General features: G+C 25.9%; 1 protein-coding gene across 4 annotated transcripts in view; it reads right to left on the minus strand.

Annotated features, from left to right (window-relative positions):
• Positions 1–12,448, minus strand: part of scrib (scribble) — a 153,393-nt gene that overhangs the window by 56,320 nt on the left and 84,625 nt on the right. For all 4 annotated transcript variants that reach the window (XM_067268835.1, XM_067268837.1, XM_067268836.1 and 1 more), the window contains exons 24-30: positions 10,048–10,158; positions 9,580–9,642; positions 9,390–9,506; positions 9,188–9,304; positions 7,296–7,358; positions 6,141–6,329; positions 4,370–4,417 (exon numbers count right to left, since the gene is read on the minus strand). In XM_067268835.1, coding sequence (XP_067124936.1) covers positions 4,370–4,417; positions 6,141–6,329; positions 7,296–7,358; positions 9,188–9,304; positions 9,390–9,506; positions 9,580–9,642; positions 10,048–10,158 — 708 coding nt within the window. The remainder of the gene's footprint in view (positions 1–4,369; positions 4,418–6,140; positions 6,330–7,295; positions 7,359–9,187; positions 9,305–9,389; positions 9,507–9,579; positions 9,643–10,047; positions 10,159–12,448) is intronic.

The following is a 12,448-nucleotide window of genomic DNA, read 5'->3' on the forward strand; positions in this document are numbered from 1 at the left end:
GGAAATATATTATATTAAAAATAAATAGTAACATATGCAGTAATAACTTAAAACTTTCTTAAATTCTTGTTTCTGCTTAAGGTGACCAAAAAAGTTCGCGTAATTTTTGCAATAGCCACTATTGCAAAACTACATGAACTTTTTTGGTCACCTGATGATATTGGAAAATGTATCAATAAAAATTTGAACATATCAGTAAGTAAAAATGTTTTATCCCTAAAACTAAAATATCATTTATTTTTTTTAATCTGTAAAAATTATTTTAACTAAAAACATTTAAATTTTTCAGTATTTATTTTAAAAATTTGTAAGAAAAACAAACTTTCCTTGTTTGTATATTCAAATAAATGTAATTTAAAGATTGAAGGTTAAAAATATTGATAGACTATTTACAGAGAAGGCAAAAATAAAAAATCTCTTTAAGCAGTTCATGTTTATATTCTAGAGATAGGAAAATTTCTCAAATTTAAATGTTAATCAGGTCTTGAACATTCAAAAATCCCAGATACTTATTAAGTTAAACTATTTAATAAGTAAAGTATATAAGATAATTATTTAAGTTAATATATATATATATCTAACTTTTTATTTATTTACTTTAATACATTAATAAAATAAAAAAGAAAAACAACTTACTAAATTTTAAGAAATGAAACTTTAAAACTTAAATTCAAAATTAAAAGCTTAAAGTAGTTTTTTTGGGTACTCTTAGCTCAATAGATTAACAGATATTTGTTCTCATTCTCACTTATTGCAGATTTTTATTTAAGAAAACAAGAATTTAAGAACATTCAAAATCTAGTCTCCCTCCTTTTCTTGTCACAAATTAAACCAGAAGTGCTGAAAAAACTGTCTGTATACATGGGGATTATAAGGGGATACCACTGACAAAAAGTAGTAATATTTTTTGTTTGAAAATCAAAATCTTGTTTTTTAAAACATTCATAATGGGAAATACGGTTTGTCGGACTATTGAATCATGCACATGTTAATAAAAGGTACTTATTAATAATTCAAATATTTTTGATTTTTGAGCCTCCCTTTGGATATTTCTGGATCTGTTATGTGACTGTACATATAGTATAATATTGGAAGTATTCATATTATTCAAATTTAGTTTTCGTCAACATAATATTCGACAACACACTAAAAACCTTTTTTATATCCCAGTACAAATAGCTTTAGATAAAAACTAACGTTTTCGACCAAAATTTGGTCTTCGTCAGGCTATTGACCAGTATGAAATTCGAAACTGGAATTCGAACAACATGTTTAAAATTATTTTAAATTTCAAATTATTTAAAAATTGGAAACTAATTTTCACCATAATTTCTACTGAAGTGATAAAAATATTGTTACATCCCCACAAATAAATAATACGATGCATTTGCTGGTGTAGAAACATTAGCAACATGCTAGTGTTGTTTACGCTTTTTCTCATAGCACCACCTCCATGCATACAAAATATTGGCAGCATCTTTCGCATTAATACAGTTGCCGGCCAGGCCGGCTTTGTATATTTCCAATGCTTCAAGGTTGCAAAGGTGTTGAACCTGATCCGACATTTTTACCAATTTGGCCCTATGGAGGTCAGTTTTTATTTCAAGGTCTGTGGCATAGGCAGCTAGGATGGTGGTATGTCTTTGGTTGGCGATATCATACCCATGTTCCTGTATTCTTTTGCTTAGTGAGTACTTTGTGGATTTGATGTATACTAGATCTCACTGGAATCTGTAGTCTCTGAGAGGAACCATATAGACACCCGGTGCTTGACTTTCTTCTGTCCTGTCTTTGTCAAATACGTTGTATTATTTATTTGTGAAGATGTAACAATATTTTTTTTTCACTTCAGTAGCATGTATGGTAAGAATTAGTTTCCAATTTTTTAAATAAGTTGGAATTTAAAATAATTTTATACTAGTTCAATAGCTAAATAATTTTGGTCAATAGCCTGAAAAAGACCAAGTTTTCATCGAAAACGTTAGTTTTTATCTAAAGCTATTCATACTGGGATATAAAAAAGGTTTTTAGTGTGTTGATTTATCCTTCCCAGAGATTGTGCGAGAAGTTGGTTTTATAATATTCGCCCTTGAATATTTGTGGATAGTATTCACCTATCTCTTATATACTTATTGACATAAGCATCTGCAATCTTAAATTTTCCAACTACAGTTATTTTATTTGGGGAAAAAAAGACTACTCTTAAATCTATGCTATTTCTAAAGTCACATTTAGAATTTCTTTTATATGTAATTCATTAATAATTATAATGATTAATCCTTAGCTTTTGTCATGCTGAATCTGTTACATTTATGTCATTGTGTAATCTCACTAACTGCTATTCATTTAATTAATAACAAATATGGCATATATATATATAAGTTTTAAGGTTGTCTTTTACAATATAAGGAGAATTTGAAGGTAAAAAAAATACATCATAAAAACATTTATTTACTTTTATTAAATGCATAAGGTATCATTGTAAATGCATGCTTGTAATAAAAGTAGCCTAAATTATAATTCAAATAAAAACTCAAGTACAGTTTAACTTCTATTTCAAAAATTAAAAGATATTTTAAACAAACATTTAAAAAGAAAGACTAATTCTTGGTAATATAACACAAGTACCGTAATATAATTCTTTTGCATATTCAACACAAACTTTTGTTGTGCATTCAAGACATCTTGGCTTCTTGCAACCTTTTAATATGTTGTACATAAACGAATACTGATTTACTAATACATTTATTTTTACTTATTTTGCTGTCAGTTTTAAGGGAGGTTGACTCGCCTTGATTATCATTCAGTAATTACTTTCTATGTAACTTGTGCCACTAAAACATACTTCATACCACTCAAATTAGACATCCTCACAATCTGAATTCTCATATAAATTAATTTAGAAGTTCCAGGAAGAGAAGTCTTTTTCGATTTGAAAAAATACACGTTAAGCTCATGCTGTAGTATGGTCTCTCAGACTGTCCTAAATTTTAAACTTGTCAAAATGAAAAATTACCGATCTAGAAATACAAAGCAAACTACTCAATTGTGTAGTACACAGTGATTTAAAGATATTCTAAACAACAAGCTTTAACTTTATACCAGATCAGTGATGAACCAAGAATGAATGTGTTGCATGGTCTTGCAGACTGATTGATGGTTAACAGTCAATAATAAAAACAAGCCATAAGAAATCATCATCAATTAATGGTAATCATATTTTCACTTCAACAATGCAAAAAATATTCTTTATAACTCATTTTCCCATCGAAATTTTTTGTAGCTTTAAAATATAATAATTCAAAAACAAAAAATTAGCACTTAAGTATTTTCACATGGAAATGTTTTTAGAATAATTTATGCCATAAATTTTAATTCTATTTGATGTTTGAGTTTTTATATGATGCATTAAAAGATAAAATTCAAGTTATTAATTTACATTTATTGTTATTTGTGATATATTACAGATTTTTAATTTACCAGAATCAGGATGCCAATAGCAGTAAGTTTTAATTTTGTAAAATTAAAAAAATGTAACTTTTATACATGATTTTCAATTTGATAAAATGTCGCAGAGACAAAACAGTATCTCAGTTACTACATGCCAAGACAATGTATGCTTATAGAAAGTACTACTAGACACTTTTCCATATGCTGATATATGTTCCAAATAACAGCTTCTGTAATCTTAATTTAATTCTGTAGAATAAACTAGGGTAAATTTTTGACTAATAACTGAATAGCCAATATGATAAAACAATAAAACATTAATATTCATACTTTAAGGAAAAAATTTATTTTCTGTCTGAATCTTAGATATCTTTTTAGAAGGACGTGTGATTTATATAATATAGTTGTATACATTGTTTCCATAATAAATAAAACCTAATCTTTATTTAAAGTAAAATAATCTAAAGTAAATGTTTTAACAATGGCACTACTAAAAGTATGTTTCATATTGTTTATAGGAAATAACCTATATAACTAATACATTAAAAAATGCTTAGTTTAATTGTCAAAATACTTGATAGTTGAAATTTAGATTAGTTATCTTTTTAGTGTATAATATTTTATATTTTGTAAATGACTTATTTAATCTAAAAAAATATGAAATTTCTCAGAAAATGTTTATTAAATTTATAAAAATTTAAACAACCATCTTACATTAAAACACTAAAAAAGTTAAAATTAATTTTCATTGTAAATTCTTAAAATGTTTTTGAATTCTAAATCTTAATTCACTTCAAATGCAATTGAAAAAATATTAATAAATGATAAAAAAAATAAGGAATAAATTACGAGAAAAGGAAGGCATTGTAAAAAACTACGAATACTGTATATTATGTAAGTGTAAGTAAACAAAACTTACTTGTTTTTCTCTTTCCCATTGATTAGTTTCTTCCATCATTTGTTGCTCCTAAGATAATATAAAATCAGAGAACAGATTAGTTATAATTATTATTTATTTGAATTTTTAAAGATTCTTTCTCTGTAAAAATACTGATTAAAATATTTCGGGAGCTAGATTGTGGATAAATTCACTTTTACAGTTACAAAAAAAGTCAAGATCTATATTAAATTATACAACAAACAAAGTTTCTTAAAACAACAACTTTAAAAGTTTGTATCACTGTAGACATTCCTATAGTCGGACAAATATCACCCCTCTCAATTTAACATCTACTTCAGTTATAAAAACTACAAATTAACATTAATTTGTTAGTTAAAATTTTTATTATACGATTTGTAAATTTATATGTAAATAAATTGTTATTTCTATTGATATTACAATACATCCTTTCAATTGAGGTAACAGTTTTATTCAAATAATAGCTACAGCTATTATTTTAAACTGTGAATTTTCTCTGTATTCCTTTATGATATTTGAGTACTGTTATTTCCATTGCAAGTATCTGCTTATGTTCATTATTAATGAAGTATTTAGATATTTATTTATAAGAAATTAAATTAGAGTTTCAAAACAAATTATACTTCAAATGGCAACTGGTATCTTTCTTTGTAATGTGTTATTTTCTATACAGGTACTCCTCACTTTACAACCGAGTTCCGTTCCGACGACTACGTCATTAAGCAAGGAGCTTGTGCCGGAAATATAGGATCGTTGTAAAATTATACAAATTATGCAACAAACTTCAAATTTATTCATAAAAAGACTATTATAGTACACTATTAGCCTATTATAGTATGCTTAGTGCACATGCCACCATTTGCCACTGATCGACACTCAAGCTGAGAAAGGGAATTCCCCAAATTGCAGGTCGAAACTCGACTGGTCGTAAGCGCGAGTGGTCGTTAAGCAGATAGGTCGTAAAGTGAGGAGTACCTGTACAACAATAATAATAAAACAATTAAAAAGTATGCATACTGTATATTCTTTGTTTTACATATTTCATTTTCTATTAAAATTTGTTTGCATGGTAAACCTATCTATAATAGTTTATGATTATTTATTATGTTTACATCGTTTCCCTAAGTTCTGGAAATCCTTGAATAGCAGATGCAGCTACTGTTCAAGGGTGATCATTATTTGAATAAAACCAGTATTTAAAAAATAGATTCCAATATTGCAAAACAAATGAATTTTGAAAAAAAAACATATGCTTTAACAAGTTATTTATCTTTAAGTTCAAGATATACAGTATATATTTTTTGAGTTGTTTAATTAAATGCTATTTCTCACATTTTTAAAAACTGGGATTTTGGAGCTATTTTCAATTTATAAATATATTGACTTGACATTAAAAAAAAATTAAGAAAATATTTTTGTCCATATTTATTTTCTATTTGATTAATGTTATCCTACTTTAACAAGGAGAAAGTAACAAAAATAAAATTTCCAAATACTGTTGAATGCACTTATAATATTAAACAACTGATATTATAATAAGAATTATCATGTCCCCCACATTAAAATACATTATAAAATGTTGATTATTGTAATCAGAGTTTCAGTTTTAATAATTGTTTTGAGATAAATAAGAATTTTTAATGTTGAAAATTATGTAAAAATGTAATTAATATAAACCACTATAAATTTAAAAAAAATGATCTTAGTTATGACAAATTATCACTTCATATTATTTTAAGTAAATTGGAAATTTTTAGACAAAACCACATACCTGTCTAATAATTTCTGTCTCTTCATCTTCACGATCGATTGAGGAAAGAGAAAGAGCAGATTTCATCATGTCTTCGATTTCTTCTGGTTCATAACCATCACAGATTATGAGCTGAATCACGCTACCTGCATTACGAAGAGCGTGGACAGCTTCTTGGTGGGAAACTCCCAAAAGTGAAGTACCATTCACCTTTAAAGAATTAACACATTTTAAAATATTTAATTAAAAGTAAAACAAATAATTAAAATCAAAAATGTAAACTAACAATCAAAATTTGGCAGTATTAATTTTGGTACTTCAATTTGTAATTTATTTGTAAGATTTTTATTGTTGATTAATTTAAATAATTAACACATACTTCATTAAAACTTTTTCCACTTTTATTTATGTAATCATTTACTTTATTACACAAATAATTATTTGTTTTAACGACAAATTTATTTACAATAAAACATTTGTAATATTTAAAATTTTACTTTTGTATTTAAAAATATTTCAAATTTAATACCATAAATTATTAATTTACATACAACAACATAAAATATAAGCTTTTAATTTTTTCACACAACTCATAATGAAACAATTGAACTTCTGTATAACAAATTTCTTACAAAAAAGGTGGAAAATTTACTAGTAATGAATATAAAAAAAAACCAACATATTTTTGACATTCTATGGAAAAAGCTGTCATAAAGAAAAATCCATTATATGGAACTTAAAAAATAAAGTTGGACTTCAAATTACGATCTACAAATTTAAAAATATTATTTTTAACTATAATAATCAAATGATAAATAATAAAAATATCCCGACAAAACTTTAATAATTAAAAAACAAAAATACTCAATTTTTTAAATTTTGTATTTGGTCATTATCGACTTTGTATAGAAAAAGCTTTGAAATCTTTTTGTTTTACAAATTTTGCACGTTTTATAATTCTGTTACCAAGAAAATTTTATATTTATAAAATAAGTCATAAGCACAAGTTTCTTGAAATGCACCCTCATCTCACCTAATTAACAAAATAATTTTTATAATAAATAAAAGTATACGACAAAAATACAGTTTATGCTATCGGACAAGAAATGAACTGATGGAAACTACATTATACATTATAACTGATAATATATATATTAAATAAATGTTTCGACTTACCTCAATTAATCTCATTCCAGGTTTTAATCTCCCATCTCTTGCAGCAGCACCATTACTATTTATCTGAAAATTTAACATTTTGTAAAATATTTTCTTCATATTTCTTCACTTAACAGTTTTCTCTAGTAATTCAGTTTAAGATTTTATAAAATTTCAGTTATAACTAATTTTATGAAAAAGAAATTCAAACAGGAAAAATAATCAATATCATGCAAACAACCTTTTAACTTTCCAGCACTAATTTAATAATTGGACAAATATTTTTGAGCTGCTTTATAGATCTATTTCAGGTCTACCCATACATTACTTTTTGTTCTATTTCTGGAACATTTGAATATTGAAACCTGAAGTTGATCTGTAAAGCAGCTCAAAAACATTTGTCCACTTATAAATCTCACTATAAATCTATTGACCGATGTTGGTAACATACATACATTGCACAAATATGTTACTGACACTGTTCAGTAAATTTATATGTCATCCAATGTAATGTGTTCTTTTTTGTTTGCTCAATTAACAAATTTGTGCTGGAAAATGAAAAGGTTATTTGCATGATATTGTATAACTATTTTTTTTCTATAAACATAATATGTGGAATAGAAGAGACCAGATTATTTTATATACTATTCTTGTAATATTCTATAAGCTTTGCACAACTGCCCATAAAACTGTAGCTTTACCCACAAATTTTAAAAATTTTCTAAATAATCATACCATTATCCTACCTTTTATAGATGAATTTTTATCTCTAGAATTTTGATTAAGAAAATATAATTTTATGAGAAGTTTTGAAATTTAAGAAATATTGTGTGTGTATGTGTTTTCTTTTTAAATAAACAAAATTCTAGTATAAAATAATTTTTTTTAAAAAAAGTAATGTTTTAAAGATGGTAAAATAATTTATTATTCAATTATGCATTTTTTCAAGTAGCAACAGATGAAATGAACTTTTTAATCTTTTATTAGAAACAGTGATCCTCAATGAATGTCAGTGACAACATTTATATAAAATTTATCCATACAGTATAATCATTGCATTTGTATTATTACAAATAGTCATACTATAATTAAAATTGCTAATCTTATTAAGCCTACAGGTAAAAAATGCTTTAATGGAGCTTAGTACAAAAAACAATACTAGAATGGTCATACTTGTAATCTGTTTGTTACTTATGATGAGCAAAAGCTCCATTAAAATAATTCTTGGATTTATTAATTACACAAAGATAAATTCACATGATTAAGTATCATTACTTGCATGAATAATATAAATATTTGAGGATTTTGCTGTATTAATTTAATCTTTAAAATTGTTGCAAATTTATGCCTATCATATTTGAATCTGTCTTTGAGGAATAAAATGCGTTATATGTAATTTTAAATTAATATCCCTCAATGTCCTTAATTTACTATAATATTGTTTTCGTCTACTAGTATGCATTTTCTATTATCAAGACTTATTAGGCTGGTTTTAAGGATTCTGCAACACAGTTTCACAGATCAGAAATTTATTTTATTTGATATATACCATTGGTATATATCAAATAAAATAAATTTCTGATCTGTGAAACTGTGTTGCAGAATCCTTAAAACCAGCCTAATAAGTCTTGATAATAGAAAATGCATACTAGTAGACGAAAACAATATTATAATGTGTTATATGTACAGTACTTTACATATATTAACAAAATAAAATATATGTAAAGTACTGTACATATAACACATTTATAATAATTTTATACCTTAGAAATGAAACTGTAATATATGATGATGGCATAATTTAATTATGGAAAAGTTAAACTTAGAAAACAAAGAAAATATCCAAGCAATAAAAACAAAACAAAATCTCAAATCTATTATTGGATTATTAAAATAACTTTATAGTTATTTACTCGAGAAATAAAAACGCCTTCATCGTCTTTATCGAAGGGATTTCCAGGATGACCTCTTGTTCCTCCTTTAATATTCATTCCCAACTTCTCTCCATTCTTTTTCTCTATTGTTAATTCCTATGTAAAGTTTTATAATAAACATTATATTAAATCTTAAGCAATAACAAGTTTTTATTTAATAAATAAACTATTTTAAATTTACCTGCCAACCTTGAGGTAGGGGATCGTGACTGACAGTTAGAGTCATCTCGTATATCGGAGAAAGTAGAGCCATCACGGCTTCCGTGTGTGTGGCTGCCTGAATATCAGTGCCGTTTACCTAAATAAAATATACAAGCAAATTTTATAGCAAGTTTTTAGATTAATTCTGTTACATTTAAACTAGTAGTTACTTTTATAATCCTGTCTCCGACTTTTAATTTCCCTGTTTTTGCAGCAGCACCATCTGGGACTATCTGTTTAAAAAAATCGTCACATATTAATTTAAATAATTTTATTCAAAATAAAGCTTGTTTCATTTTAGCATTTTCAATGCATTTTGACAATGAAAATATATTATTATTGAATTATATCACTTCTATTCTTGTAAATAATTATTGTATACATGGTTTTATGTATACATTGTAAATATAAATGTATATGCATGTATATAAATATACTATAATATGTATTGACCTAATAAAAGGCATATAATAATAAAATATATGAAAACAAAATGCAACAAAAATTAAAAACTACTAATTTAAATAAAATAAAATGTATTATTTTAAAGGTCAATCATAAAGATGACCATTAAAAGTTAAATTTTATAATTGCTAAAAATGGAATATCTAAACTTAAAGTTATAATAGAATTTTTACCTTAGATATAAATATGCCTGGTTGATTCTTCCCAAAAGGCAAAGAAGAATGATCAACTCCACCAATAATACTAAATCCTAAAGGCCCACCGGCTTTGACTAGTTTTATTTCCTGAAAATAAAATATTTGTTTATTCAAAAATCAACTTTGCAAAAAATGTTTTTTAGTCTACAGATCTGAATTGATGCAACTGTCACAAATAAAAATAAATGATTACGTTATAAATTAAATTATAATGGATGGCATGACTCACTCCATCTAGATTTGTTAGGAAAGTCGAAGCAATTAACATTTTGCTAAATTTTATCCAAAACGATTATTTTATTTCTTTTAATTCTTTCAAATGATATATTCTCTTATCTCAAATAGTTAATAAAGAAAGAAATAAACTTTGATGAGTTTATTGTCTTATAAAGTGCAAACTGAAATTCATTATATAAATACTAAAGAAAAGCATAATAATGTGAATAAATGTATAATGGCCAAAAAGAGATTCGAGAAATTAGAAGATGCTTTTCAGAGCTTTCCATATTGTTTTTTCTCTTTAAACAACAATTATACAAAACAATATACAACATAGTGCTTAAACTATAATCAACAAATGTTAAAAATCAAATACTGTCATTTTTAAGTCATTAACAAAGTATTAAGTACAAAGTGATTGAAAAATTATTCAAAAAATGTGAAAAGAATTTCTTATATTTCTCCAATACATAACACATTGGAACTCCTTATCTTATGTGAAGAGCACTAATTGACAGCTACAGATTAAATTATGAATTGTCAAGATGTGTGGCATCAAATTTATTATATAAGGAATTATTTTGAAATAAATTTTATCATAAGTATCCATTTTAATCTATAAAAAGTAAAACACATTTGACTTTTCATATGTTGCTAAAAAATCAATCATCATTTTCTAACGCCAATAGCTTGAGATCTTACTGTATTTTCGTGAACTGTCCGGCATGTTATTCTTATCCAGGGGAGATTATGAAATCAGATATTTCTGTATGGTAAAAACTGGCACACCAGTTTACCTTGGAAAATGCCAGAATGCTGATTTAAGTGAGGTTATAGATTCCTCTCTAGAGGGCACATAAAAACAAAAACAAATGAGTTTTTATTCTAAAACTGTGAAACTGTCAGCATTACATCAAAAACTACAATTATATGTTTAATTTCTTCATTTTGTCTTCTTTCTAACAATGTAAAATACTCATGGAATAATAAAAGTGTTTTCTTATGTTTATTTTATTGTAATTTGATTCAAAAAGACAAAAGTAAACATATTAAATTTCAGAAATTCGCTGTAAATCAGGTGTGTCAAACTCATTTAAACAACGGGCCATTAATGCGACTGGTAAGATTCACACAGGCCACATCACATTTACGAATTTTCTTAAAATTATAATTTGAAGTGAGAATGTAGCAATATAGATAGGACAATTAAAACACATTTTGTAGTTCAGTGAATTCGACTCAACAATATATAACTGCTATAGTATTGTTTTTATTTAAATATTTATTTTATTTAATGTACTGTACATATTTATAAAACTAAAATTAATTGTTTTCACCAGAAACTTGCCAGCACTATCTTCCTCCTCCTAGTTTTCCAATATCTAGATTCAAAGACTGAGAACAATCTTCATTAACTGATAAACATCTATCTGCCATAATCTTAATCTGTAAGCCATTTTATTTAATTTCAGAGTACTATGGCCACAAGCCATGAAAAATCACATTGAGGGCAGCCAGTTTGACACCCCTGCTGTAAATAATCTCAACTTACATCAATTAACATTCCTTTTGTGTGAAATTTGAGAAAAAGGTGTTATTTTTAAGGTCAGGGTAGATGGTCATGCAGCCCATACTGATTAACTACAGTCAAGATCATTTCAAAGTTGACAACTGAAAAAATTGTGTTTTTTTAACATTTTAAGGGAAAAAAATGCATTTTTGGTCTGTTAACTACTTTGCACATTGCAATAGCCTTCCTAATTTGCATAAAACAATAGATAACTGATTAGTTTTTCACCAATAAACAATTGAAGAGCGACAAGTGAAATATCGTTATATCAATTGAAAGTTGACAATAAAGAAAACATTGTAAGTACAGTAAGAAATTAATTTCAAATTGGTTATAACACAAAATTTAATTCCAGAATTGTCAATTAAATAGTTTTTAGTATCAGTAAGAAAATATGCCAAAGAAGAGAGAATTGAATCTCAAAGAAAGAGAGCAGATTGTATATGAATGTAAAAATGGCAATTCTCTTGCTATTATTGCAAAAAGACATCAAATATTACAAAAAGGAGTCAGAAAAATAATGGTCAAATATTTAAATAACAATAGAGTGAGAAATTTACCATGATGACACCACCCTAATGCCAGAAC

Source organism: Centruroides vittatus, unplaced genomic scaffold, assembly GCF_030686945.1.
Source record: "Centruroides vittatus isolate TY-2023 unplaced genomic scaffold, ASM3068694v2 contig_341, whole genome shotgun sequence".
NCBI lineage: Eukaryota > Metazoa > Arthropoda > Arachnida > Scorpiones > Buthidae > Centruroides > Centruroides vittatus.